A 22,819-nucleotide genomic window follows, 5' to 3' on the forward strand; every position below is an offset into this window, starting at 1 on the left:
ATGTATTTAATTTAAAACATCATTTTCTATTTAAGCATTGCATTTTACACCATTCTAAAACAACCCTGATCTTTTTTATCTTAATTTTATTAAAAAGAGTGAAACAAATATTTTGAATCAGAACTACATCATAAAGTATTATCGTTTGTTCAACAAATGTACAAGTAAACAATGCCACCACATTGCACAGCTCCAGGGGACACCATTCCCGTTTTGTCCTCAAGAAACATCCAGGTCTGCATGAGTCCTTGGGACACCAAGGGATAAAACAGAGCTCTGGGAGCTGCAGACGCCAGCACAAGGCACTGCAGAGCCCAGAGGAGGATGTCAGTCTCACCCGCGGATTTGAAGGATTTGAAAAGGTGCCAGGTGGCAACACCTAGAATGTCAAAGCCACAAGAAACTCTTCAAAGATTATCCAAATGAGAGATTAAGAGACTTGTCCAGGCTAACCCAAGTGACTGTAAGACTAGAGTCACAGTTTACTGCCTGTCCGAATTTAGCGTGCTTATACTCACGGGTTAAAGGTTATGCAATTTATTGGTGCCTTAAAAAAAAAACTATTAATAAAATGTATTTGAGACCATGTAATGATAAGAAGCATTTGGCACTTGAAGGGAAAAAATGCAAGTGTGCTAATGTAGAATTCTCCCCTATAAAAACATCTGGCTTTGTGTGCTGCCGTGGAAGGGAGCAAAGCTTTAAAGGATTCTATTTGGAGTCACTGCATTAGCTGTGCCTGCTTAATGCTAACAGGCTGCAAAGTAGCGCATGTTCCATCGAAAATGATTTCCACCTCAGCACCCTGGACGTGGAAGCACAGTTAATGTCCCACTGTCTATATCTTATTTGTTATTGTGGCCTCTGGTGTGGGCTTGCGGCTGCTGTGCAAAATCTTCCTGGAATCGTATTGCAGCGAACCTTCAGAGAGGAGAACGGAAAGAAAAGAAGCTGCTTTTTAGAAGTTGCTTTCTTTTGGAATGGATGAGTCTCTAATAACACTGACCAGGAAAGGCTTCATTTGTCTTGACTTTTTTCTCCCGATGATGATAATTAGGTTTCCGGACACAGGAAGGAAGTGTGGAATGGAGCATCATTTTGAAGGAATCTTTTAGAAGTGCTTTCCGAGATCATGCATGAGTACGCAGCTGGTAACGAAGAGGCAGCGTTCACCTGCCGTCTCTGTTTTCAAAATCCTTTCTAAAGATTGTTATAGAGTGAAAAGCTGGAGGATTAAAAAAAAATAGTAGTTAACTGTCTAGGGAGTGCCTGCTGCGACCCAGACATTGTCACAGACATCCTAGGTGATGCGTGATCACGGAGATTTGTGGCTGTGGTGGGGGGGGACAGAAGAGGTCCTGAGCACTGGACGACACATGTGCCAGGCACGGAGTTTCATGCTTTATATCCACTACCTTATCTATTCCTCACAACATCCTCTTGAGGAAAACAGAAGTGTGAGCTCCATTTGACAGGTGAGAAAGCTGAGGTTAAGAAAAGCTATTTCATTGACCAGTCACATGACTTACACCCAGTCTCTCAATCACAAAGCTCCGTGGCCTCTCTGTAGTTAGGAATTTGTGCATGGCAAATTGCAAGTAAGCCATCAGTCAGAGTCTGATATTTCAGCCTGATCTACATCATAACTGCAATTAAGCTGGGCTGCAGAGACCAGCACTGGTCACTCACAAAAAAAGGACTGACTATGTGGTGTACAAGGAACACCCCGTGATGGAGACGATCTGACATTCATACAAGATATTTTGAAAAAACAATTTGTAATCAGAAAAACCCCAGGTTCTGAGAAGCCTGTTTCCTCATCTTTCTTGAAGAAATTGAGGTGACTTCAAATTTACCCAATGAATTAGTTCATTTTAATGTCAGAATGCATGGGGGGAAGTTCTAAGGCGAAAGAAAAATCAGTGTAATTGCTTCTTTTTTCAAAATCACATATCACTTTGTTCATTATGAAATAATGAAGCATTATTTAATCCCATTATGAAATAAATGAGATTGAGTAAATAGCATATCTGCATTCACTCGGTGATATAAAGTCAGGAAATGTTTATCCCACTGGCATTTAAAAACAGCAGCTCGATTTTTCTTAGTAATGAAATTGTAGGTGTTTTCATTACAAAAATATATTTTATAATAAATACAAATACGGCATTGTTAAATTAACTGTTAGGGATGAAGGCCTTCCCAGCTGGCTGGGTTTTGAAATGTAGATTCACTTCTTCAAAACCGAAGTCTATCCATCATGAAACAAAATCATCAATGAAATTTGTTTAAGTCACTGTGAGAGACTAGGGTTAGGTCTGCGAGGTCCTATTCCAATATGTACACCTGCCCTCTGGATGAAATTTTTTTTTTAAGTCACTGAGAGATTAGGGTTAGGTCTGCGAGGCCCGATTTCAGTATGTACACCTGCCCTCTTGTGGTATGCGTCTGTATGATCACGTACCATGCATTTTTAAGACCGTAAGAAATACAATATTCCAAGTGGCTGTCTATAAGCCAAGCCATAGGGGTCTAGTGCTCAAATAGTTCTGATTCTTTACAAAAAGTGTTTTCTAGACGCCTCCTCTGCTAGACATTAAAAATCTCAATGTGCTCATATTTAATGACAGCAATACTGAAATGAAATTCTTTTATTGGCATTTTATTATTTATTTTGTTTCAGCTACTAGGGGTGCATAACAAATTACCCCAGAACTTCATGGTGTAAAACGTCCATTCTATGAGTCAGGAATTCAGACAGGGGATGGATTATCTGAGGTCTCAGGAAGAAGGCTTAAATTCTAGGGACTGGATACACTCGAAGGCTTGTTTACTCCAGTGGTGGATGAGACTGACTATAGGTGGGGAGCTCGGTTTTTCTCAGTGCATGTGGGCTAGTGTGGGCTTCTTTAGAGCACAGTGGCTGTGTTGCAAAGGTGAATGTCCTGAGAGAATGCGAGGCAGAAGCTCTATTCATTTTTATGACCCAGCCTCAGGAATTAGACATGGTCACTTCTGCCATATTCTACCGGACACAAAGGGTCAGTTGTCATTTAGTATGGGAGGGGACTGCCTAAGGACACGAATACGGGGAAGTGTGGGTCATTCGGGCATCTGGAAGGCTGACTGCCACGCGTGCCAATGGGAAACTAGTGTCTGTTAGTGGGATGGCACCCGGTCCTAACGAACTCTCCATCCAACTGTGGGCCAGTGTGGAGGGTCGACGTCCCCTCCCCTTCCCACTTCCACTGGAATGTCTCCGGGAAGACGATCAAGGGGAGAAGTCCTAACAGAGGAAATCACCCCAGAGAAGAGACCCAGTCTTTCAGGATGTGGCTCTGGAGTTAAAAAGGGAGGCCAGAGGCGGGGCTGTGGCGCAGATGGACAGGAGGGTCAGGCTCCAGGGAAGGGCGGGAATGACGCTTCTCCCTCTGCTCCCGTCTCAGAGTTCCTTCCCCATCCCCACTTCTGCCTGCTTTTTGAAAAAGTCCTATCAAGGACTTCGGGGAGAAATACGAATGACTAATAAACATTTTTGAAAAATCTTCAATCTCACCAGTAACCCTGGAAACAGACACTGAAGCAACTAATCAGTCAAGCTGAAAGGATTTTATTAGGCAGGAAAGGTATGGTCAGAGTGCTTTCTCCAATGACTACAACTGCATTGGATCAGCACATTGACTGCTGCCTATAATTATCTGAGTACATCTCAAGCCTTAATTCAGGTTTTTTAAAGTGAGTATTTTGACTCCTAAAAAATAGCTGGTATTTAGGAACACCACTGCTGACATTTTGATCACTACTCATGAGCTATTTCAGGAGCCCACCGCGTAACCCCACACCCTCGGGGTGTGCCTCGGCTGTATGACAGAGGAGAGCTCTGTCCTGATCTTGAACATTCTGTGTCATCGCCGGAATGAGAGAAAAGCATATTTTTGGGGTATGTTCTCTTAGAGGCAGGAATGATCAACCATAGGAGCCAGAGGAGGATGCAATTCATTCTCCCTGGGTTTGGAGGAATTTAATAAAACGGAGTGACCGGGGCAGCCCTGGGATCTGTGAGGATCCAGAGAAGAGGGATTGCACCTGGGTCTTGAATAACAGGTGAATAGGATTTTTTTCTAGGACCTCCCTTCTGGTGGGGTAGCGGGAGAAGCATTCTAGGTACAGAGAACAGCATGGCCAAGGTCCAGCGATGTCAATGAGTGCTCTATGTGTGGGAAGTGGCAGGGGCCCAGTGCACTGGTTGGTGACACAGAAAGGGAGTGTTTGGAAGCAAGTGAGGCCGCTTGTGGAGGCTGGTACAGAGTGGTTAGGGGTCATGCCGGGAGGATGCACTTGATCCACTGGTGGGGAGCCTGGCATGGTCTTTTAAGCAGGAACACCAGGCAGTCAGGTGTTTTAGGAGAAGCCCTCAGCATGGTGGCATGTGGAGGAGAGAGAGGATAGGACAGAAGATGGCAGCAAAAAGCTGGAAGTGAGGGGGATCTGGGGCAGTGTGTGTGGGAGTGGAAAGAAGGAAATGATGAAAGAGACTGTCCTCAGGCTGAATGGCAGGGTATAGGCAAGGGGCATCTGTGAGAACTCCCAGGCTTGGGGCTTTGGTCACTACCTAGATGGCAGTGTCTTTAACCAGACAGAATGTGGACTCTGGAGACAAGAGTGGTCTTGGGGAGAGCTGGCGCTCACATTTGGACTGGCTGAGTTGATGTGCTCATGAGATGTCTGGGGAGCAAGTCCAGCAGAAAACAACCTTGGGTGTGCCTCGGGATATTTATCTGGTGAAATCCTCTTGGCTTATCTGTGTCTTTTATCCACTGAGATGCACAGTCCTAAGGGAAAAGACTCTCCTTCTTTGTCCCACATCTCCTGTGCCTAGTACAGGGCCTGGCACCTTGGAAGGTTCAGTAGACTTAGCTGGATAAATGGCTCTCTACATAAGGGACTGGCCCACAAAATGCATTCAGGAAGAGGAAGCGTAGGGAGGGAAGAGGGCCAAGAGCGTAACTCTGAGGACCACCTTTTGAGGAATGCTTAGAAGGGAAGCCAGTAAAAGTGATGGGAAAGAAGAGAAAGAGTGGGAGAACGAGCCCAGCTGGTATATCTGTCACCAGCTGCATGAGCTGCTCAGCTACAGTCCCTGTTCCACCTGGCAGTATGGGCTGGGGTGGGGCAGAAATGGTTCCATCCACTTTTGTGTAGGATCCCCTCCCAGTGAACAGCCAGGTGAATAAACCAGCTCATGTCTCTTGAGCGATTTTCTTACCAAACATCAGAAGTAATTATGGCCAGGTGTAGTGGCTCAATCCTGTAATCCCAGCACTTTGGGAGGCCAAGACAGGTGGATCATTTGAAGTCAGGAATTCAAGACCAGCCTGGCCAACACATGAAACCCCAGCTCTACTGAAAATACAAAAATTAGCTGGGCAGCAGTGTCATGCGCCTGTAATCCCAGCTACTCCGGAGGCTGAGGTAGGAGAATCGCTTCAGCCTGTGAGGTAGAGGTTGTGGTGAGCTGAGATTGTGCCACTGCACTCCAATCTGGGTGACAGAATGAGACCCTATCTCAAAAAAAAAAGAAGAAAAAAAAAAGAATTATATGCATACTTCATTGCCTCATCTTTCCATTTTGTCTCTCCAGAGGGAAAATTCCCTAAAGGCTGTTAATTACCTGAAAGAATTCAATAGGTGGAAAGAACTGATGAGAGATGACTTTTTGTTAATGGTGGCAACTATGGAAATCCGTAGGACACAACATCTCTCCAGATGAAAGCCAAGAAACCCGGTCTGGTGATACTTGGTTGAATGTATTGGGCTACAGCTGATTTGCTTGACACTGGATGCCTCCTGTAATGCTCTTCGTTCTGAGTAATGACATCTGCTAAATAATTAGCTAATTGTTTTGCCAATCGATTTTTAAAAAACATTCTGCGGTAAAACCAATATAGCAGGAGAAAATTTAGAAAACAGAAGGAAAGCGATCTCCCCAAATCCTGCTCCCAACACAAAGGCTCTGACAGTGATGGTTCACTTCCAGTCCCTCCGCCATAAGCAGGCGGCTTTTTACTTGTAAACACCATGTACCTTGTATCCTGCTTTTTTCCCACTGAACATTATCTGATTCTTTTTTATGAGCAATGAAATTTGATACGAGGTGCTGCTCACATGATGTTTGGAAAAGACCGTTGTTGGAAGGATTGGTGAGTACTTTCTAAGCCCCATCGACTTCAGGGAATCAGGAAATTAAACTTTTTATTTATTGGTCTTTGACTTTCCCATAAATGGACACAGTTCTACATTGTTTGATTGCATTGTAAAAGCAGACGCCTGGCGAACAAAGGCATGCCGATGAGTAATTAGGCATTAAGCGGGAGGCAGGGAGCTCTTTATGGGACCCTTAGTACCCACCCCGCTGCCTCTAGGGTTCAAGTCTACTCCTCAGCATTGGATACCTTTACTTTCTTGGATTTAAAAAAAAAAAAAAAACGTACATATTTTTAGGAGCTGGGAGGTTGTTTCTGGCTTTGTTTTGCTTTTGCCCAAATGTTTAAAAACAATGAGCTGACCTTTGTATATTCATTTAAGGAAGAGGATAAAGGATGTTTGTTACATACACGATTTTTTTTAAATTCTGTTGTCTGGACCTTATTAATCTTGTGTAGCACTTGAGTGATTGGGGACTTAAAATATAGAGAGTGTGCTTCCTTCTGCAGAGCCGGCGGAAGCCAGGTCCCAACTCTGCAACATCTCTCTTTGATGCCAAGGAGGGGAGGTGATCTGACCTCATTTACCTCCACACATTTGATGTCATTCCGGAGAGGGTATGTTGTTATGACAAGTTCCTCTGCGAGCTCACTGAGGTTGTTAGTCTTGATCAGAGTACTGACAGGGGAGCAGTTTTTGCTTTGGGCACTTTTCCTTGTGAAATGCATCTCTTCATCTGCTTAGTCCAGAGCAAACTTCTTATCTTCTCTCCCTGTGATCACAGCTATTAAATAAATAACAAAGGCGACTCTATCTTCTCAGAAGAAAAACGAAAGAGTTCTTTTCTGCCTTGGTAAAATGTTATCATTTCTGCAGACACATCTTTGCTTGCGTGCTGCAACTTTGTAGAACAAAATGATAGTTGCTGCCTGCTAGAATGAATAGCGGCCATTTTGTTAAAAATCAGAAGGTTAAAAAATGCCCAGATCTGCCAACAATGGCTTAGTGTTTGGCTGTGTTGAGAACATCCACCAGTCCATTAGTGCAATACGTCATCATTGAGGGTAGAGAGAATGAAGTACTGTGACAAGGTAAAGGTGAAACGATAGATGGTGAGCCCCTGTCCCCAAGGCATGGAGCTTGGGAGGAAGATGAAGCTGTACAAAGATGCTTAACACACAAGTGGGCTGTGCTCGGGGCTGTGAGGGAGCTCAGAGAAGAAGGTAACATTTCCTCCAGCTGGGGCCAGGATGGAATGACGAGGCCTTCCCTTAAGCAAGGCAGGGAAAGGGATTAAGGCCACACCAGACCCACTACTGACCTAACATTCCTTGGTTTCCTGGGAAGCAGTAGAATCTACCGATAGTGCATGAGAAGTGCAACTAGGAACTTGATTTTGTGAAGATTTAACAGCCAAGAGTCTTGCCAAGAAGCGGGCACCACCACGTTGCTCCGTGCATTTAGAAGAGATCCACAAAGGTCATCCTGCAGGCCTCACTGACTAGCCATTGGAATCTTCTAGGTAGCCAGACTCTTACCCTGCATCTAGCACTTTGAAAAACATTGTGCATTCATTTTCTCATGCAATCCTTAATTGTACAAGGTAGGTCCTATCATTAGCCCCAGTAGAAGGATATGAAAACTAAGACTTAGAACTAGCTTGCCCAAGGTCACAAAGATATCAAGTAACTGAGCTGGGCACCAAAGCTCTCCTCTTAACCAGTAGGCCAAGACCAGCCTTGACAACTGTCCATGGCAAAGGCATTTCAGAATGCTCTTTGCTAGTTCCCCTGCAACAGTGCTCTGCATACCAGGCAGGGCATCGCGTGCTGGGGTACGAAGGTACAGCGGATGGGGGAAGTGCACCATCTTTCTCTTGTCCCCCAGCACTGCCATCCTCTTGGCCTGAGAACTCAGCAACATCACAGTGTCCATTCACGTCCTTGGGGCTCTGCCTGCTTTCTCACAGTTTCTCCTGTTCTCCACTCACTCCAGACTCCAGCCAGTGCCCAGTTAATGGTTTAAATGAACTGGAATGGTGGGTTCCACTTCCAGCCCAGACTGGAACCCAGCCATCCAAGGCTCTTTCAACCTGTCTGCTTGGTGATTGGGCAGCGTGAATTTCTAGGACACTTCATTTTTTGTTTTTTGAGATAAGGTCAAGCTCTGCCACCCAGCCTGGAGTGCAGTGGCACAATCACAGCTCACTGCAGTGTCAACTTCCTGGGCTCAAGCAATCCTGCCACCTCCGCTTCCTGAGTAGCTGGGACTACAGGTGCACACTACCACGCCTGGCTAATTTTTTAAATTTATTGTAGAGATGAGATCTCGCCATGTTGCCCAGGCTGGTCTGGAACCCCTGGACCCAAGTGATACCCCTGTCTCGGCCTCCCAAAGTGCTGGGATTACAGGCATGAATGAGTCACCACACGTGGCCTTCAAATGTTTACACATTGTGTTTGCTGAATTATTTTATATGGATGACTCATTAAATGAATAACCAAATGAGATTCAATTTTGATACCTTCATAAAAGTTCCAAATGAGTTCACAAATATGAACTTTCTAAACCCATGTTCCAGTTCTGTAAATCTACCCCACACATTGTGACCCACCATCATATCAGTGGCAGTCCCCCAACCAGCTCAGCCCCCGCCCCCATCCCCACTCAGGCCAGTTTTCACTTTCTGCAGTCACGTCTCTCTCACCCTCACTTCCCTGCCGGTGTACTTGTGTGTGGATGAGCTAAGAACACTCAGCATGAGATGTGCCCTCTTCAATGTTAAGTGTATAATACGTTACTGTTGACTGGGGGTGCAATGTGGTAGAGGAGATTTCTAGAGCTTATTCGTCGTACTTAAATGAACCCTTATACCCATTGATTGATAACTCCCCATTTTCCCCTCCCCCAGGCCCCAGATCACCTCCATTCCAGTCTTTGATTTTATGAATTTGACTATTTTAAACATCTCAGATAAGTGGAATTATAGGCCAGGTGCAGTGGCTCATGCTGGTAATCCCAGCATTTTGGGAGACAGAGGCAGGCAAATCGCTTGAGCCCAGGAGTTTGAGACCAGTCGAGGCAACTGGCAAGACCCCGTCTCTACAAAAAATTAAAAATAAAAATTAGTCTGGCGTGGTGGTAGACAGCTGTGGTCTCAACTACCTGGGTGGCTGAGGTGGGAGGATCACCTGAGCCTGAGAAGTCGAGGCTGCAATGAGCCATGATATCGCCACTGCACTCCAGCCTGAGTGACAGGGTGAGACCCTGTCTCAAAAAAAAAAAAAAGTATAATTATGCAGTGTGTGTTCTTACGTGTCTGATATTTCACTTAACATAAGATCTTCAAAGTCTGTTCATGTCGCAGATTGCAGGGTTTCCATCCTTTTTAAGACTAGATGAGATCCCACTGTATGTATGTACCACATTTTCTTTATCCGTTCACCTGTTGACTGGATGTCCAGGTCAGTTTCACATGTGAGCCATTGCAAACAGTGCTGCAGCGAACATGGGAGTGCAGACATCCCTTTGAGACCCTGATTTCATGTCTTTTCGGTATACATTTCCCCCAGTCCTACCAGCAGTTGTCAGCCCTGGCTGACCCTAGAATCACTTAGAGAGCTTTTCAAAAATGCTGAGGCTGGCTCCACCCCCAGGAACCTGACTCAGCTGGTCCAGTGGGACCCCTGTGGTGGGCTCCCCAGGAGACTTGCCAGGCAGTGGACTCAAGAACCTTGCCCCCATCCATCTCATGGCACAGTCTCCTTGCTTTTCCCCACAAGAACGATTTCCACTTCAGTCTTCATTTTCTCCTGCCCCTACTGGTGAGCTGCTGAGTTCTCTTAGAAAAATCCCACAGCGGGACCACAAACCTCTACAAATCCAGACCACTGCCCTGCTGCTGGGCTCCCTCCAGCTTCCTCTTGGTTATGGCATTCTCTTAAAATACGATGCCACAGGCTGCCCATCTTCCTCCGGGTTTCATCTCAGGTGCCTCATTCTCAGCTGAAGACCTCTCTCCACCTCCCTCAGACACTCCAGAGAAATCCCCAACAGCCTCCCTCCCCACTCTCAAGTTTCTTTCATCTCTCCCCATCCACTTGAGCCATATGACAACCCCCTCCCCCTCCCCCATCCCCCACTGCGAGAAGTGGGTCTCCCTTCCAGGTGCAGGTCCCTCCCCATGCTGCCCCTGCTCCCCTTCTCTCCTCCCCCATCCTCAGGCAGCCTCAGCCTGGGCATTCCCATTCCCTTCTTTGCCTTGGTCTTTAAACACCACTCATTCCTATGTTTTAAAAAAAAAATCCTAAAACAGAAAGAGAGAGAGAGAGAGAGAAGCGAGAGGGATTCAGAAGACAGAAGCAGAGAGATGGGAGTGAGAGAAGGTCTAGAGAACGTCTCAGCTCAACGCTGAAGCTGGAGAGGGAAAAGAAACAGATTCCCCCTGGACCCCCAGAAGGAAAACCAGCCCTACACCCTGATTTTTGTCCAGTGAGACCCACTGTGGACTTCTGACCCCAGAATTACCAGATAATAAACTTATGTTGTTGTAAACAAACAAACAAACAAACAAATTTTGCTGACTCTATTTCTCCATCAAGCTATCGCCGTTATCTCCTCTCTACGAGTCTAGTCCTGAGCTAAGCCACCGTGCCCAGCTGTCAGCTAGAGATTTCCCTCTGCCTCCCCTGGCACCTTGAACTCAGCTGGTCTGCAGCCACACTCACCTGCTATCCCGACCTGATCCCTCTACTGTGTCCGTGTGCAGGTCAGTGCACTCCAGCAGGGGCTGCATGAAGCCTAACGTCACCCATCAGCATCACTAAGACTTCATGTTCTCCACTCTAAGGTGGAAATGCGTCACCCTCCTTCCGTCTGCTGAATAAACCCATCATCCCTCTCTATTACACTATTAATTCTTCATTTTACCTATCATTAGGCTTTCAGTAAATAAATAAGTGAAGCCAGAATAACTGCCTCTTTCCATAAATAATCAAAATGTGTTTAGTGCTTTAGTAAACAGTTCGTTTTCTAATTTTCCTTTAATTAGCAGAGAAAGAATTCAAATCAATCACTTATCTGTCAGATAAAAAATTAGATTCAGCTTTTGTTCTTACACATATATCCAAATTTTAATGTACACAAGAAACACAAATTCATAATTGTTCTGTAAGATCATATGTATCCAATACTAAACACATTTCTATATGGTCTTCTCCCTTTTATCACAGCTTAATAAAATTATAATGATGACTTTTCAAAGTCTCATTGCCTGATCCACATTTACACAGCATCCCTAGCTCCAAATCTCTGCTATTGCAAGGGGTCTACTGCATCTCACTGCCTGACAGTCTATGCTGGATGCACCACAGGCAGCATTGGGGTCTATTACCACTCATGCGTTACCCTAGAAGCCAGCACAATACTTCACATAGAGGTAGGGCTGTGATAAAAAATTGTCACTGAATGATGAGTAAATACGTAAAGTCTTTGGGCATGTCTTACATCGTGTTCATACCAATACACATGATACTGTGGCTACATCACCTGTCCCAAAGGGAATGGGGCAATAGAGAGTGGAAGGGTGTGTCATGAGGCTGAGGGTGGGAGGGACTGTGGCCATATTGAGGAATGAGCCGTAAAACAGCCCAGATTCAGTTGGCAAACATGATTGCTTTAACCCAGACTCTCCTGGTTGATTGAAGATATCCAGCAGAGTCAAATCCTTTCTCCAAACATCTAGAATGTCACGAATATGAGGCAGTGCTTTCAATACAAAATATTCTTTGGAGAAACAATAAGATTTCTCCTGTGGGATTATGTTGAGACTTCTCAATCCTCTTTGGGAACCATAAGAACAGATGTTGGAGAGGGATTGGATATGCCACTCACGGCTGGTACCGGTCATGGAATCTTAGACAGAGGCTATAAACAGCAGAAGAATGTTTAAAATGGCTTCAGTGATTCTCCTTCAGGCCAAAGGAATTACAACCACGTGTTCTCAGCAGAGAAGGCATAGTATTCCGCTGTGGTCACTTATTATCTTGTCAGTAGCTATATGGAACGTGGATAAGGAGTAAAGCTGTTCTTTCCGTTCGGAACTGGGACTGTCCCCTGCAGATGGTGCAGCCAGATCAGCGCCCAAGTGGAGCAGAAATCATTGTTCTTGGACTGAACATTCTGATGCTAGCTCCTATTTCGCAGGAGGAGAGGAAGAAGGGAAGAAAATAGGATTTGTGTTCTTGTGCCTGTATTACCCAATTTGGGAACTTACAGATCTGTTTAATTTCGATTGGGAGAGAGAATAAAGCATTTGAGGTTATTTCGGTTACTCTGTGCGGAAATCACACGCTACACCTAACAGATTCAACAATTTCATAGAGCCGTAGTCAAGCGCGTGAGTTACAATTTTATTCATTCCATTTATTCAGTGAGTCAGGCTCTGACAGGGGGTTGATTTGTTGTTTAATATTTGGGGGGATTATTTTGGTATAGCCGTAACATGTTTACTTAAATACCGTGTGTTAAATGAGACGTTTTGGTTTGTTTTGATGGGTACTTATGAAGGCAATATACAGCACTTCACACTTAGCGTTTTCCCATCCTCAACATGGCACCAGGATTAGCGCAATGACTGCCCTGTGTGTTTGGGAACAGCCAGGTTTGTTTCACCCAGAGAAAGGCAGGACTAGAAGACAGGGCTACTGCCAAAGCAGAGCTGAGCTGAAGGGGATCTTTCCAAAACACTGGGTCCCAGTGCCATGCTAGGACCAAAGACTGTGGGTGGCAGCAAAGAGCCCAAAGGAGAAAATTGATTCTTCTTGCTTGTTTTGTGGTTCTTAGGGTGTTACCATAACAGCATGGATTCTTCCCTGTACTCAACAGAACATATGGGAAGCCTATAGTTAGCTCATCATTTCAACCCTTCCTCCCCCACACCCATCTCTCCCCCCTCCCCCGGGAATCTTCAATATGGGACCAATTTTTCTGTAGGTGAAAAAAAAAAAAAATTTAATTGGGATGAAATGTCCTTTTCTCCTGAACTGTAGGCCAGCTGTGATAGGTCCTGAACTTTGATTGAAGTTGCAATTGGCCACTAAACTGCAACATAGAAATTGTTCCTAGAAAGGCTGTAGAATTAGCCAGGGCAGGAGAAATGTCGTCACAACACCTGATTCCTGTGCCTGGCCACCCAAACAGAAATGACTTGGGCCAAAGGCAGCCACGAGATACTCTAACAAAAAGAAGGCACGAGGCAACTTTTAAGTCATGGTCCTAAATGCTAAAGCAGACCAAATGAGAATGCACTTCTGTAAAAATAGGCAGCATTTAAAAGTTGGTTTCATATAGGAAATCATCACTTTGCCCTTCTAACCATCATGTCTGAGGGCCTTTACACCTGATTTTTGCAAATATAAATTAGATACTCAATAGTTATGCAGATGCCTGCTACATGCACGAACAGTGACTGAAGATTCCTAGTATGGGTCTAGAATGGGTACTAGACAGCCTCGCTATGAAACGGTATTACCCTCGGGTGTCATTTTAATGTCTAAGTCATCTCTCAGATGGCACAAGTCCAACTCTAATGCATTAAAACAGAAGAAATCTATAAACACCTTCATGTATTTGATTAGTAAGTTGGGGTTTCTTTAACTGGCTGTTTATTTCTCTGTTCAGAACAACACATTAAAACAAGGAACCAACAACAGCAAGTCACTGACATTGTGCCAATTTAGCAAAGACTTTTATTTTTGTAAAGTGGGCTCTTGTACTGGGGGCATCTACACTAGAGTTCCCAGGACCTACCCCTCCATTCCTATGCAGTATCCTTTTGTTTTTGACTCACTGGATTGAGAATTGTGAGGTGGTTGGACAGTGTTATTTCTTTTGTAGAAAGCTACTAAGAAAGACTGGTTTTAAGGGGAGGTTATCTAATTTGTGTTTTCATAGATGGTAAATATACCTTTCCCACTCATCAATCTCTGTGTCCCTCCACAAAATTGCAGATTTGGTTCTGTATGTCTTTTGGGTAATTTTTTGAATTTCACTTCCCATAAATTGAATTATGTGTCACTCCTGTTAGAGACTGTTGGTGTTTAGGCAGAGAAAGGAGAGAAGAGGCAGAAGGCTCCACAAGCAAGGATTTTGTGAGGACTCCCTGGGAGAAGAAAAGAAAATGCACCTGGTGGAGAACAAAGCTCCTACATGTCGAAGGCAAAGACAGGGCCTTGCAGAGAACTTACCACAGACAGAGATAAAGTCATGTAACCCTGTGCGTCAGATATAAGCTTGAGAGTTATGCACATTGCAGGCATCTGATGTCACAAACCTGCCTGTTAAACGGCATTCTGCTAAACCACAACAAAAACAGTGTCTCTTTGAAACAGAGGACAGGAGAGAAGCTACCAAGATTCCCTCAGAAAGAGGAATGAAAAATGGAAACTACGATGCTTGCTGATTTAATATATGTGAAATGTCTTTTGATATTCTCTTTATTTGTGTCATTTTTTAAGATTTCATTTTAGTGACCACAAAATCCCTTAGCCTATATTTCCTAAAGTATGGGAGGGAGTTTAGGTAGCTGCCAGGTGCAACATTAAATAATATTGACTTACATGTTAAGAAAGGTGTTTTCTTTTCTTCTTCTTCTTTTTTTTTTCTATTCTATGTCAAACCTTCTGTTTAGGCTAAGGAGAAAATCTTGGGTTTGGTGGTCATATGTCCAACACCTCTCTAATAGTTACTAATTCCCTATTTCAGCAAATCAAGACCAGGCCTCAGACAAGAGGTCTTTAGGAGGCAACAAAGTCCGGCTGGAATTTAATCGTCCTGGTTGGTTGGTTGGTTTTTCCATTTTATTTACTTTTAGATTGCCTTCTATCTATGACAAGTGATCCCAATTTTCTAAGTAATGGAAGATAGACAGGATCAAATTGGGCACAGGTCAGTTCGGCTACAAATGTTCTCTGTTCCAGGGGTGCTGGCATGGAGGCAGTGAATTTGAGAAGAGGCATGGTCCCGGGCATTTGACAGGGTTATTCACAGAGGTTCTCTGCCAGGGCAGTCCTCAGCACATTCTCTGTGCAAAGTGATGAACTAGATCTGTGTCAGTGACAAAGTAGATGAATTGACAGTTATCACTTGGGTCAGGAGGGCAGGGCAGTGTCCCAGAAAGGTGGCAGTAGACAGACTGGGAGCCCCTACCCCAAAGAGGAGCTAGTGGCTACATCTGGGGCAGTCTTTTCTGCCTCTCACCCACCCTCATGCAGACAGTGTGAGAAGAACATACATACTGCCCACAAGTGAGCTATCAAGGATCCTCAAAAAGCAACTGTAATGCCAGCACGTTGGAGGCTGAGGTGGACCGATCATTTGAGGTCAGGAGTTTGAGACTAGCCTGGCTAACACGGTGAAACCCCGTCTCTGCTAAAAATACAAAAACTTAGCCAGGCGTGGTGGCGGGTGCCTGTAATCCCAGCTACTCGGGAGGCTGAGGCAGGATAGTGGTGTGAACCCCAGAGGCGGAGCTTGCAATGAGCAGAGATCGCACCTCTGCACTCCAGCCTGGGCAACAGAGTGAGACTCCATTTCAAAAAAAAAAAAAAAAAAAAAACAGAAACAATAAAACAAAAACAAAAATACAAAAATTAGCTGGGCATGGTGGCACGCACCTGTAATCCCAGATACTCAGGAGGCTGAGGCTAGAAAATTGCCTGAACCCAGGAGGCAGAGATTGCAGTGAGCCCAGATCTTGCCACTGCACTCCAGTCTGGGCGACAGAGGGAGACTTCACCTAAAAAAACAGAACAAACAAACCAAAAAAACCAACATGAGCATAAAATCAAGTCATAAAATGTTCACACCATGCAATAAAGACAAATAGACACAACAATACCCAAGGAAGCAAAGCGGGTGGAGAAAAATAAGAAGCTACAGAAATAAGTAAAATCATTATCAGGCAGAATCAAATATTACACCCACAAACAAAAACTAAATAGAGACTTTGGAAATTAAACTGCTGTTTAGTTATAGGAAAACGTCTATAGATTGGCTAAATAGCAGAATGGATCATTGAAGAGCCACTTAGTAAACTGGAAGATGAAGTTTGGGGATTCTCCCAGAAACCAGTGCAAATGGATAAGTAGACAAAAAATATAAAGGAATACTTAAGAGCTGAGGAAGATAGAGCCAGGTATTTAAGTAACCATCTAAGAAGCATTCTCGAAGAAAATAGAGCAGAGAAAATAATCAGAGATATAACTGAAAAAAAATTCTATAGCTAAAAGAAAATGGAAAATAAAAAGACAATACTGAAAATGAAATACCCTACCTAATTCCCAAGTGTGCATATTATGTATATATCAGACATGATTAGCTAATTAGGAAGCTAGATATAATCTAATTTTATAGCCAGCAAAACATACACACATGTAAAACTGTGAAGAAAATCTGAATAAGGCCTGTGAATTGCACCAACATCAATTTCTTGGTTATGATATTTGTGGCACACAGAATTCTAAGATGCCCTTTAATGAACCTCACTCTTGTATAATCCCCTGCCCTTGAGTGTGGCAGCACCTGTGAATATGATGTCGTATCAATTCCATGATTATGTTATGTTATATGGCAAAAGGGATTTTTCAGATGAATTAAGGTCTCAACTCAACCTTAAAATACGAAGATTATCCTGGTTGGGCCAAGCCCAATCAGGTGATCCCCTTAAAAATAGGGCACCAAACCCTTCCTCATGAAACAGATTGCAAAACGTGCAAGGGATTCCACTCGAGGTTTTCTATTGTTGGCATTGGAGATGGAGGGGGCCGTGTAGCAAAGAATGCAGCAACTCATAGGAGTTGAGAAGGTCCCCAGCTAACAGCAAATGAGGAAGCAAGGAATCTCAGTCCTCCAACCACAAGGAACTGAACTGTGCCACAACCACATAGACATGAAAGAGAACCCCCGGCCTCTGATGAGAGTGCACCTCGATTTTAGCCTGTGAGACCTTGAGCAGAAGACATCACCACGTGCACCCAGACTTCTGGCCTGCAGAGCTGTGTGTTAAGTAGTCTTGTTATAAGCCACTAAATTTGTCGTCACTTGTGACACAGTACTATAGTTTTAATATTTTCCCTCCAAATTCATGTTAACACTTCATTTCCAATGTGACAGCATTGAGAGGTGGGACCTTTAAGAGGTGATTGGGTTATAAGGGGTCTGTTCTTATGAATGGATTCATCCATTCGTGGATCCATGGTTAGTAGGTTATCATGGAAGGGGGACTGGTGCCTTGATAATAAGAGAAAGAAAGACCTGAGAGAGCATGTTGGCATGCCCAGCCCCCTCTCCATGGGAAATCCTGTTCACCCTGGGAACTCTGAAGGGAGTCCTCACAGCAGGAAGGTCCTCACCAGATGCAGCCCCTTGGCTCCGGACTTCTCAGCCTCCACAACTGTAATAAATAAGTTTCTTTTCCTTATAAATTACAGATGTAATTTATAATTTTAAATTGTCATTCCAGATATCCTATTCTAAGTAACAGAAAATGGACTAATATGCACAGCAATAGAAAATGAATATTCTATTTTACCAGAATTATGCCAGATATTAGCATTGGAGAAAACTGGGTAAAAAATAGGCAGAACCTTTCTGCAGAAATTTTTTTTTTTGCAACTTTCTATGGCCCTATAATTATTCCCTCTAAAAAAAAATTGCATAAAAGGGAGATTGTGGATTCTTGTCAAATACATGTAAAACAGTGACAGAAATTGACTATGTGTTAAGCCTCAAGAATGTTTTAAAATTTTCAGGAAGCAGAAATCATACAAATCTTAATCACTGACCACAATGCAGAAATTATTTAATTAATAAAATATTGACAATGAAAAATAACAACAAAAGAAAAAATTAAATACACTTGTTAATAATTATTGAATTAAGAAAGAAAACAGACTGGGAGCAGAGGCTCACACCAATAATCCCAGTATTTGAGGAGGCCTGGATAGGAGGATCTTGAGCTCAGGAATTTGAGACCATCTGGGCAACATGGTGAAACTCTGTCTCCACAAAAGATACAATACAGCCAGGCATGGTGGCATGCACCTGTAGTTCCAGCTACTTGGGAGGCTGAGGGGGGAGGATCACTTGAGCCCCGGAGGTCAAGGTTGCAGTGCAGTGAGACATGATTATGCCACTGCACACCAGCCTGGGCAACAGAGCAAGACCCTGTCTCAAGACCAACGAAACAAAACAAAACAAAAAATAAAAAGTAAGAAAACAACTTCAAGCTACTCGGGAGGCTGAGGCATGAGAATGGTGTAAACCTGGGAGGCGGAGCTTGCAGTGAGCTGAGATCCGGCCACTGCACTCCAGCCTGGGCGACAGAGCGAGACTCCGTCTCAAAAAAAAGAAAAAAAATGAACAGTAACAAGAAATAACAAGAGCACCATGATGTGTCTATGTATAGTGGCATTCTGAGGGAGTAGCCTTGACTACATTTACAAGAAAACAGGAAAGACTGGAAATAATTGAGTTATGTTTTCACCTTGAGAAGCTAGAAAAAGAAAATCAAAATAAGCTCAGGAAAGGAATTAGTAAACATGAAAGTATACATTAATGAGATCAAAAGCAAACAACAGCAACAAAAATGCAGAGTTGGTAAACAGAGCAAAGGCATGTAAACATTCAAAATGTCAAAGGACAGGATGTGACTTTAAGAGCCTTAGAAAAGAGAACTGTATTAAAACACCAACATTTTACAAAGTCATGTAAAACAAATGGTTTCCTCTAAAAATAAAAATGATCAAAATTAGAAAAGAAAAAAAAAAAAGGAAGTACCATACAGACCAATCTCCATAAAAATAAACGGCAAAGACATGCCAAGATTTGCACCCGAAAACAGCCCCAGGTCCAGGAGTTTTCCTGGCAAATCCTATAGGTATTTGCAATTTATACAAGCAGTGTCAGAGGATAGAAAAGGAGAGAAAGCTGCCTTCAACTGAAAGCTAAAATAATAATTGCAGAAGTTTAAAAACTAAAAGACTGCAAGTAAGATAATTGCATATCGAATTCTGAATGTATCGGAAGCATAATACCTCATAACAACTAGAGTTTGTCCCAAGAATGCTAGAATGGCTGAAGTTTAGAAAATCCATTGATATACCTTATTATATTAACAGATTAATATAGAAAAATATAAGATTATCTCAATAAACACCAGAACATTATTTGCTATAATGTCCCTCCATACATACAACCATAGCACAAACTCAGAATTATTTAATAATCTTAAGCAAAGGAGGTCCTAAGCACGACATGAAATCCTGAAGCCATTAAATAAAAATTTCATTCATTTTACTGTGTTAAAATATGGAGGGCTTTTCTATGATGTATACTACACCAAAGCAAGATATTAACAGTAGAGGAAACTGTGGAGATAAGCGGGGAGAGTGTGGTATACAGGAACTCTGAACTTTCCAATTTTTCTGTAAACCTAAAACTGCTCTGAGAAATAAAGTTTATAAGCAAAGAGGAATAAAAAACAACAAAATAGATAAAATACTTGAAATATATTTGACACGAAGCCTTAACACCTTAATCTATAAAGAAATCAGGACCGGGCATGGTGGCTCATGCCTCTAATCCCAGCAGAGGAGGAACGCTTGAGGCCAGGAGTTCGAGACCAGCCTGGGCAACAAAGGGAGATCTCATATATATATAAAAAATTTTTTTTAATTAGCCGAGTGTGGTGGCATGCTCCTGTAGTTCTCACTACATAGGAGAATCACTTGAGACTAAGAGTTTGAGGCTGCAGCGAGCTATGATGGCACCACTGCACTCCAGCCTGGGCAACAGAGCTAGATCCTATCTCTTAAAAAGAAAAGAAAAAGAAAATGAAGATATATACTCTCTGTAATAATATTCAAATTGTACCTGAGGTCCTATCCAATGCAATAAGATGGGAAAAATATAAATGTTGGAAATGACATAAAATAATTATTATTTTACAAATGATATAATTTTCCATTTAGAAAAATCCAGAAGAGAATCAACTGAAATATTATTAGAAATTTCTTTTTATTTTATTAGAATATTTATTTATTTATTATTAGAAGTTTAGCCGGGTCGCCAAGTAGAAGATTCATATACAGAAACCAATAGCTTTCTCATACGTCTGCCAAAACCAATCTAAAAGTGCAACTAAAACATTCAAAATAGCCACAGAATTTCAAAATATACAGGAATAAACATGGAAAAGAAACACATCAGATCCATGTGAGGAAAATTATAAACTTTACTGAAGGACATAAAGTAAATTCAAACAAAGGGGAAGATGCAGTATAAAGGTGTCCGTTTTCCCATAAATTAAAAGCTAAATTTGGGGAGATGCCTATCACATTGGCAATGTTATTTTTGTTGTTGTTTGTTTGTTTACTTTGCAAGTTTATTCTAAAATTTATGTACAGAAAAAATATCCAAGATAAACAAGAAAATTTTGGTAAGGAATAATGGGGACACTGCTCAGTCTATACAAAGGAAATAGAGGAGGCCACTGCATGGGAAAAGATACTCAACTTCACTAATAATTAGAGAAATGCAAAATAAGAAAATAACAAGGTCCCTTTTTTCCACTTAAATATCCTTAAATATTTAAATGATAATGTGAGAGGGGAAAAAACAGAAATTCACAGATACTGTTAGTAGGAGTTCAATTAGTCCAGTCTTTTTCAAAACCAACGGTATTATTTCTGAACACCTTGTGCATTACTATCAACCAAGCACTAAAAAAGTAACTTTTCAGAGTCTATCCACTCCAGAGGTGCAGGGAAACATGTATCCAGAGAGGCTGATCAAGCACGTTCATGTACCACTGTGTCTAACAGCAAAAACACTAGAAATTATTCAAATGTCTATTAAGATAATTATTTAAAACAGAGTGAATTTGTATTTGGGAATATAGGCAGTGATTTTTTAAAAAATCAGTCTATTCTTATAACACTGCAAAAATTCCAAGACACATTATTAAGTATCAAAAGAAAGCTGTAGAAGGTCAGGCGCGGTGGCTCATGCCTGTAATCTCAGCACTTTGGGAGGCCGAGGTGGGAGGATCACTTGGGGCCAGGAATTCAAGAACAGCCTGGCCAAGAAGGTGAGACCTCATCTCTACTAAAAATACAAAAATTAGCCCAGCGTGGTGATGCACACCTGTAATCCCAGCTACTGGGAAGGCTGAGGCAGGAGAATCGCTTGAACCCAGGAGGCAGAGGTTGCAGTGAGTCGAGATCGTACCACTGCACTCCAGCTTGGGAGACAGACTGTCTCAAAAAAAAAAAAAAAAAAAAGTAGAATATTTTGCACTGTGTAACATAGTAATGTTAAAAATTTGTGTGTTTATGCACATGTATATGATTATAAATGCAGATTAAAAACAAGTAATTAACTTACTTCTGAGGGCATACAGGATTGGAGATGTGGTGAAATCAGGAGGACTTTCGTTTCCTCTGTATGGTTTGAAATTTCAAAATGAAAATGTGACCATATAAGGATGTACTTGTTAAAATTCCCCAAAAGTAAACGTGGCCATCCGAAAAGTTTATTTACACACGTGTATGTCATCACATATTTATTTCACAAAGATCTGAATGCTTTTTGACCTTATAAAAATCATAAAAGCACTTAAAAAATTAAATAGTAGTGCTGGATCAGAAAACGTATGCTTTTAGGATGTCTGATGAAATACCAATATTAAAAATTCATCAAAAATCTTCTGGGAGGATTAGGACTCCAGTGAAGAAATAACCTTTTTGTCAATAGTGAACCTTACCTTGGGCTTCTTTTTCAAAAACTCTGTATATCTTCGCTCAGGGAGAAATGTTAAAGTGTTCCATATCTCTTTATAGCATCGTGGAAAGCGTCTGAAACTTGAGACCACCACAGCTTCTTTACGCACATATGATATTTGGTTATTTGAAAAGCCATCAAGACAAGATGGAACATAGTCACATGCCCAGAGATTAAAATTTCTTGAAACATGTTGCCTCTTATCTGGAGCGATCTTCTTACGTCCCAGGCCCTGGAGAAGAATTACAAAATTAGAAGGAAAATATTTAAGGTCACATAGTTTTTTGTTTGTTTGTCTGTCTGTTTGTTTGTTTATTTGTTTTGAAACAGAGTCTTTGTCTGTCGCCCAGGCTGGAGTTAAGTGGCACGATCTCAGCTCACTGCAACCTCTGCCTCCCGGGTTCAAGCAATTCTCACGCCTTAACCTGCTGAGTAGCTGGAACTACAGGTGGATGCCACCACGCCTGGCTAAGTTTTTGTATTTTTAGTAGAGACAGGGTTTTGCCATGTTGCCCAGGTTGGTCTTGAACTCCTAAGCTCAGGCAATCTGCCCACCTCAGCCTCCCAAAGTGCTAGGATTACAGGCGTGAGCCACCGTGCCCAGCCTCAGTCACATAGTTCTGAGGTCTTTCTTAAAATCAGTTACTTGACATGTATACTTTGAAACGCACCCTATGACGACTGTCTCGAGGTCTCCTTACCAACCTGTTGAAGGTTATGAATTGACACTCACAAAACCCTGGCAGGGTTCTGTTACTGTCCTCACAGTCTTCTG

General features: G+C 42.6%; 1 protein-coding gene across 2 annotated transcripts in view; it reads right to left on the reverse strand.

Annotated features, from left to right (window-relative positions):
* The window catches only part of TEX36 (testis expressed 36), a 92,699-nt gene that overhangs the window by 43,299 nt on the left and 26,581 nt on the right, over positions 1 to 22,819 (reverse strand). Inside the window, exon 4 of one of the 2 annotated variants that reach the window (XM_010357699.2) lies at positions 21,780 to 22,276. The exons of the other annotated variant lie outside the window; for it this stretch is intronic. Coding sequence (XP_010356001.1) covers positions 21,980 to 22,276 — 297 coding nt within the window. The 3' untranslated portion in view covers positions 21,780 to 21,979. Of the gene's footprint in view, positions 1 to 21,779; positions 22,277 to 22,819 lie in introns of those variants that run through there. 2 annotated transcript variants of the gene reach the window in all.

Source organism: Rhinopithecus roxellana, chromosome 11 (genome assembly GCF_007565055.1).
Source record: "Rhinopithecus roxellana isolate Shanxi Qingling chromosome 11, ASM756505v1, whole genome shotgun sequence".
Lineage (NCBI taxonomy): Eukaryota > Metazoa > Chordata > Mammalia > Primates > Cercopithecidae > Rhinopithecus > Rhinopithecus roxellana.